The sequence below is a fragment of the Wolffia australiana genome, chromosome 2 (assembly GCF_029677425.1).
Source record: "Wolffia australiana isolate 7733 chromosome 2, ASM2967742v1".
In the NCBI taxonomy this organism is placed as follows: Eukaryota; Viridiplantae; Streptophyta; class Magnoliopsida; order Alismatales; family Araceae; genus Wolffia; species Wolffia australiana.
Genome location: NC_135836.1, coordinates 9,025,125 through 9,033,418, shown reverse-complemented (window position 1 = coordinate 9,033,418; position 8,294 = coordinate 9,025,125). Strand labels below are relative to the sequence as shown.

At 35.0% G+C, this 8,294-nt stretch overlaps 1 protein-coding gene across 1 annotated transcript; it reads right to left on the bottom strand.

Annotated features, from left to right (window-relative positions):
* Window positions 1-309: 309 nt before the first annotated feature.
* Window positions 310-961, bottom strand: LOC144716748 (lipid transfer protein EARLI 1-like). Its single transcript, XM_078591987.1, has one exon. The coding sequence runs from the start codon at window positions 889-891 to the stop codon at window positions 496-498; it is 396 nt and encodes a 131-aa protein (XP_078448113.1). The 5' UTR covers window positions 892-961; the 3' UTR covers window positions 310-495.
* Between the last annotated feature and the right edge of the window lie 7,333 nt (window positions 962-8,294).

The window sequence follows — 8,294 nt, the reverse complement described above, 5'->3', positions numbered from 1 at the left end:
CCCTAAATTCCTATTTATTTTGATAAAGGTAGCTCTCCGGTCTGCTTTTGATGCAGAAGTTGTATAAATCTAGATTCACACAGTAGTCTATTAGAAGGACTTCTTCAGGTAAAGATAAATTGCGCACCAAAATATATCATCCATTGGAGAATTACAACAGGATCTTCCCCCTGAAAGATCTACACGTTCTAGAAATCAAAAGTAGGATCTTGAGTTGACACCGCATCATTAGACTCATCGTTGTCTTCATGCTGGAGAAGTGGAATCGTCATCCTCGGACGATGGCGAAGGTCAGAAATATTCCTCGGATTTATATTAACAAAATGGAATATAAATTTCAATTAAGATGATTACATCTTGGGACCGTAATTCACAAAGCGATAATTTCAAACATGGGATGCTTACACAGACAACGAGGAAACAGATTTTCTCGTCCAAACCAACCAAACAAAAGCAAATAAACAACAGAAATGCAGACAGAAAGATCCAAGGACATCAAGGGCAGATGAAGCCAGTGGGCACGCTCTTCCCGCAGTAGTTGAGGAGAAGAGAGAGGTTGACTGGAAGTTCCAAGCTGATAAGCCCAAGAACGTTAGCCTTGAGAACAGTGCAGAGGCAGACAGCCGCCTCAAGGTCGGCCAAGCCCTGAAGGAGGGGACAGCAGGGCTCCTTGGGAGGCTTGCCAATCTCCAAGTTGAGCAGCCCTTTCAGTACGTTGGCGCAAACTCCGAGCTTGAGTGTGTCCTTTGGGCATTTCCCTGTAGGACTGGGCACAGAACTTGGCGGCTTGGGAGCCGGGACGCAGTAAGTATCACAAGCGTTGGCGAGACTGAAAAGCAGGACGTTGAGGGCAAATAGCAGAGCAACACAAGCGTTGGTCTTTGAGGCCATTGCTGTGGATAATGCTACTGCTAGCTCTACAACGATGGGAGTGCTCAAACTGGGAAACGCTGAGAGCAGCCACCTAAATTTATAGAGAGAAAGGTTAAGTGATTAGGCTAGGGAGAACCCATCTGTGAGGTTACGGGGACGGGATGGATTGGGCCAGCTGGACAGATTTGTGAGGTTAGCCAGATAATGTGATTGACAGCCGAGACTGTAGAAGACTCTCAACGTTTCTCTCCAGTCCTGGAAAATATTGGTTGCACTCCGTATCCCCGCCACCTGTTCGGCCGATTAAAATGAGTCCGGGAAAGCTGGGGACCTGACAGTTAAGAATGTCATGTGAGATGCTGCCAACTGTTGCTGTTTCGGAACGCCAAAACTGACGTAAATTTTCACCGTTCTTATTCTTATTCGATTCTCACAGCGACATCCACGGCAATGCATATATCCCACAAATTCTCCACGAAATATTTCCTCCATCACTTCAATGAAAAAGTCTCAATGCTCAGTTCTTTCCTTCCTCAAACTCATATTTTTAATCATGTTTAATAATCTTTAGTGCAATTAATTGATTTAAATTTGAGTTTTGGTACACATTTTTTAATTAAATATGATTTCCAAATTATTAATAACATCATGTAATTTTAATCAGACACAAACAATTTCAAGTCTCTATAGAAGTTTATCTTTAGCTGAGTCACATACAGTTACTGCCTGATTTACTATTAATTTTGTTAGAGCTTAATTCAAAACGAATATTCCTACATAAAACAATAATGCTATTTTCTATAATATTAATCCGAAACTATGATTCGATAAGCGACCAGTTTCATTAGTCTATCAGATAAATAGGATTATGATTATAATCGTTTCAAAATTAATGTGGATAAGACTTTTATATAATTTCATTCAAATTTAGGAATTATTCTTATGTTTAATCAAGTATTTCATACGTCATTACTTGGGATATTAATACTTTTATAAGTTAAGAAACATAATTTCATGTCTAAGATTTAAATCCTTCATCTTTTGATATTACTCAGAATTTGGATGGTTTCCAGATACCTAGAACACATTGTTCTTCCTTCACATAGAAACATCAGACCCAACGTACTCTTGCATAGTTTTCAGAAACAAAATGATGTAACTTGGTTAGTTTTAAAAAATACTTTTAAACTTTCGTTATTTGTATAAATTTGTAAAAAATATGCCTTTATTGGAGTCACGTGGAAATATTCATCAAGACCAGGGGGAACCCCTTAAACTATTTTTAAAATGACAATTTGTTTGGCCTAAAATTTGTAAACCTTACTAATCGAGGCAAATTGTAGTGTTGATGTCATTTAAAATTTAATCTGTCAAAATCAAATAAATTTATAATAATAGAAAAATCACTCAAATATGTACAGTATGATCAAGGTCATTCCCAAAGGGACTGGCCTCCAGAGGTTAATGTAACACTTGAGTTAGGATTAGAGAAAACAAGATGATACAAGGATAATAAGTGAAATTAGATATATAGTTGAGTGAAAGAAGGGATAAGGTGATAGAAAGAGAAGATACTGAAGATGAAGAGAATAAGTAATAAGTGGAGAATGAACTGTATTTATATTATTATACTGAAGTAAGGTTGTAAGAAAGGTAGTGGAAACTGTAAATTATGGATACTAGAGATTATATTGTTTGGGTTAGCAATATGTGATATGCTAGTGTTTGTATTCAAAAATATTTGATCATTTTTGGATTTCAGGGTGCAATATTTTATCCTACTTCAATGATTCCTCTTAAAACAAAATTGAGTATTCCATGATAATCCATTACTTTGACATCGTCTTCACCTTCTCCAGAAGGCCCTCCATAGTGATGGCTAAAGTAATGTTTGTTTTTTTATACACACATGTAACCAGTATACAACTATATTGTTGGTTCTAGTTTTCTGATTGCCTTTCTAAGCTTTTGTAGTTTTTGTTCATTCTTGTCACTTGGAGATCAGTTCCAAGGAAGATGCTAATTCACAGAATAGCAGTTCAATGCAAAGTATATGATCCTACTATGTTGGGAATAATAAGTATTTACCCAACTTTCAGCTAATGTTTCCCTGCATACTAGTTTCAGTACCAATGGACAACACGAATGTTTCCAAAATATGTATATGATAACATAAGGACAAAACTCATAGAAGGATAAGGATTTGACGATCTCAGAACTCATGTATAAGTAAATATTGGATTAGAGTGCAAGGCATATAAAGATAATAGTATAAGATTTTTTTATTTACATCTTCAGAAAAATATAGTTTTAGCTTAGGCTTCAGATTGAAAGAACATTGCCATCAATGGAAAGAAGGATATTGGTATGTGGAACACACCCTCATAATATTTTATGTCAAAAACCCTAGTCATTTGATTGTAGACTAGTAGTAAGTTCAATATCATTAACTTTGGGAGTTCCAAATTTGAATGATGCTATATTTGAGTTGAGGACTGTGATATACATGAATATGGTGGAGACTGATTTGAAGAGCAGAAAGAGTTATCTGAAGATTTAGATATCGAATTTGGCAACACTTGACCACCAATGCATCAAACATATTTGAAAGTCTCTTTAGAAGTTTCTAGCACTCAAAAAATGTTTTTTTAGAGCTCAAAAAATACCAGAGAAGAAGCTATGTGATGTTTTTTTAAAACCATAATTATTAAAGCATTTATGCCTATCCTTCAAATGATAACATTTCAACAACATATGGACATACCTAGGCATACTGAAATATCACATTTTCACTTCTTCAAATTATGCTACAAGTTTACACAGTCAGAACTATTATTAACATGTACAATCAATGTGGGATAATAATTAAAAATGAGTTTAAAATTATCTTGTTGCATGGGATTTTAACCTATTAAGTCATGATAATATTCAATTAATTATTCATGAAAAAAAATATTCAGAGACATTTAAAAGTGAAGAGATTATATTACAAGCCATAATTTACATATTGGTATCCCATCTAAAAAATACCACTGTATTCTAACATATTTCAATTCAATGGCACTTCTATATTAAGGTGCTTGAGACCATACATTTGTTTTTCCAGAATATATATCAAAGCTGTGTGTTAAAGAGGTAAAAATATGAGATGGGTAATATGCCAAAAAATATGCATGGTACCTGGATATGGGGGCCCAAACAAATATTTTATTATGGCATAAGAAAATGTATACCCATAATAAGAAACTAGTATCCCTTAAGATTAAAAGGCCACATGACAGGAGATTATTCAGGAAGTTCCCCTTAGACGTGCCATAGAATTGTACGCTCAATGAGGCTAAATAAAATTGTCTAGAACAGGTATGTATTACCTCTCTTGTAGAAACATTTTCTAGTATGCTAAGTTTAGAATGGAAAGGCTTCACTGCCTTACCTTCAAGATGTGGACCATGCAATGCTGAAGATAGAAGGTGAACACGTTTTCTTAACGAATATAAAATTAAAAACTATTTAAGTCTATTAGTCAGAAAGACTCAAACATAATCAGGCAGAGGTAAACTCATGAAAAATCATTTTTATTTTATTAAATCACATAGAATTTGACATATTTAAAATTAATATACATTTTATTTTGGAAAACTATAGTTCTATTTATTTATTTATTAACTAATTTTAAATTTCACCAAAATTTTAAAAAATATTGATTCAACCTTTGACTAATGGGAAGAAGCTGGACATCTCATGTACCATTGTTTTTTATGTCAGGGTTAACTGATTTGGCTTGTAGAAGCATGTGGTGAACTCACTATAAAAAATGAGATATCAATTTGGATTGAGTGTAAAAGATTGAGTGATTTATTTATAGGTCACATGTTGATACATATATTGTGGAAGTGTGGCTTAGAACTGTAGGATTAGTTCAACTCAAAATTCTTTGTGATACTCCAAACCATCACTTTTATGAGATTTATTACATAAATACTTGGTTGCACATCCTGGGAGATTATGAGGAAGAAATAGAGTGGAAAACCCAGATAACTAAGTACCTCTTACATGTGTCTTGGTGTCTTGAGGACAAAAGGGAATAGCTTCAAACTGAGCGCTGGCGGCCCAGGTCAAAGTTACCGACAAGTTGCATTTTTTTCTTGACAGTATGCAATAGGTTCAATTTCCCTTAATAATATTGTATGCCTCCCTCATGGATCAATGGGCTTGGTACCCATTACTATTTCTAATACATTGACTAAATATGGGAAATCTGAACCTCGAACAAAGAATTAGAATCCATATCCTATTTGCATTCCCAAGTAGCTCATACACAAAACAAGTACATAGTTCCTAATTAATATTGACTATGTGTATCACATGATATTTATTTTAATTTATTTTATTTACTCATTGTTACTTGGTTTATTATAACCTAGAAACCGTAACTTAAACGCCACTCTTAAAAAAAGTCATTCATCTTTTATCTTGTATACCATATCAACTGGGTTCTATTTATTTTCCCCCTTCACAGACCCCACAACTGACTTGGTTCTAACTAGATGACACAATTTTCTAAGATAGTAAATATAGTTCTGTGGAAGTTTGATAATGTCTCTTAATTCTTTAAGAAAATATTGTTGGGTTCTATAGGCCTAGATCTGGATGAACAGAACAAAATGATGCGCAGCGGAGGACTTTTGTGAATCGAACGACATCAACCAAAAACATTGAAACGAGGTACCTTTGCACGAATCTCATTCGTGATTTCTTCGATCCCGAAGCAAGACGAGTCAAGCTGCTCAAGTGTGCACCCTCTAGACGTATCCACATGGTCATCGGCACGTCAGATCTCCTCCTTCTTGTTGACAAGCTTCGTTCTATCTCCATCGGGGTCGTTACGTCGTCCCCATCACATCAGGGATGGAGAGGGGGGTGTGGGGAGAGTAGAGAAGAAGGGGAAAGGCCCCTGAACAATTATGGCCTGAGTAAATTTTGTTCAGGGCCTTCCCCTATTTATACTTAGTGGGTATTTTTCATAAAAACCCCCAAAACTTAAGTATATCTTCCAACGTCCAAAAGACCATTTGTGTGTGACCCTCTAGGCCCATGTATCAGTCTAGTTAATGACTCCACTGGCCCAATAACATTTATCGGCCTTAAAAATTAATTAACTATATCATCATATAGATTAATTAACGTCAGATCGATTTAACCCAATCGATAGGTCGAGACTCCGACATGTGTGGTGCCAAGCTATACCTCGTGTCCTAGAAGATACAAAGGAGTGTGTATTGACTCACTCATGGAACCTGTTCATCATCGGTTACCGTGTATGTATAATCCCTCATCCACTTGATGCTCCTTGGACGACTTAGGGTATGGTCAACTTTCAAACCCTAATCGATCATCCGAGTTAGTACTGATGCATTCGGAAATCATCGGAGAACTCTTCTCTGATATTTTACTGCCTTGGCCAAGGACTTCATCGCATCATCTTCCTTGAGCTGTCACCTCTTATATCGAGGGTGGATGATCCCATCTTCACCACTCAATCGCCTTCGTGTACTTCTTGATGCACCCGAACTAAGATCGTTTAGAATCCCATGATTAGAGACTCGTTGGCCATAGCCAAAGTACAACCGTCCGTCCACAAGATGTCTTTGGTGTCTCAGGTCTAAGGACCACTTACACAACCATGACGTGAATCATCATGATTGGCAGTTCGGTCTAATACCATCCAGGGATTCGTATGGATCAATCCAGTAAACTCTTTCCACTAAAGAGCACCCACTATCTATCCTTAGTGTCGCCACACTAATGGCTACGGGACCGGCCATACTCATCATATGAGTGAGGCTAGATAATGCTATTCTATCCAACTACTTCGATGTCCTTCTCGCGTATCCTTCGAATAGGAATGTTTAGAACACATGCTTAAAGACTAATGATCTCCGCATTACGATCTCTTCATAATTCACTATGTCTGATCATGTATTCATGGACTTCATTATACGCATCACACGTGCACTATAATGAATATGTTCTATCAATGAGTATGGAATGAGATGTGGAATGTGTGATTGGCTTGCCGGCCACATATATTTCCATCAAATATATCATCAAAATAAGTATTATGTGATATACTTCTTCATTACAATAAAGAAGAAACTTATTTGGATTCCATTAAGTATTCAATTGGAACATCATGCCCTCTCTTATTGTATTAGAAAATTGTGCCGAGGTAAAATGGAAAAAATAAAATATACATATTTATCAACATCATGATCTCATAAAATACTATAATATCCCTCATCAAGGGTATTCATAAATTGCTACCAGAAATAAATTATGAGATAAAATGATATGTTTTCCACGAGCCAATGGTGTGAATAGCTGAAGTCCTAGTTCTGAACAGTATCTATTACCCAATGTATTTTACTTGAATAATAGGACAATGAAGCCCAATCCTGATCAGGATTGAGCTTGAAATAAATTTAGAAGGACATGAGTATTTTTAAATAAATTTAGGATTTTCATTTAAAAATACTCACGTCCTTATAAATTTATTTCAAGCTCAATCCTGATCAGAATGCCTTGTTTCCATGAATAGTTGGCGTAAGAACCCAAATGATGAAACTCAGGGAGAGTTATAATAAAATGGCATTCTGTTTGAGCATCAAGTAAGGTTGTTTTTATTTAGTGTTCCTATATGAAAGTCATATAAATGATTTTTAAATTTATTTAATACATCAATAAGTTAATCTCAATTATATCATTAGCATATAATCAAAACTAAGAGCTAGATAATTCATACATGAATATGCCAACTAATTATACATTTATTCAAAAGAAGCGTTAGTTATATTAACCAGGCCCTGTATTATAACAAGCACTTCAATTAAAAGAAAATAATCATCAATCAATGTCTCCCTGAAATAGAGCTCCTTACAAAGTGTCCTTGATTTATATGCTGAAAAAGTGAAACACAGCGGATTTTTTTTTGTAAAATGGGATATCAGCATTGATAATCTGGGTAAGACATCCCTATTGTGAAGAGATAGCTATTAAATATATCATATGGTTGTGTATTTTTTTTATACCTATTGTATAACAATAAGTCATCTTGTTAACTTACCTTTCAATGGGGTGATGTATCACCTCATTATGTCCCTTATGCAAGTTAAATATAATGGTGTAAACTTTAGATGTATTAGTTGAGTCATTTATAGAACCCAAATTAACACATATTCTGATATATTGTCCATGCAATTTATATAACTATTTTGGCACGCTGGATATAAATTTTCAAAAATGACATGAATGTAAAACTGAATTAGTGAATCTGCATTTTATGGAAATTAAAAGACATAATACTAATCCACATCTAAACATTATCATGTGCCATTAAAATTTTAATATATACATTCATATGA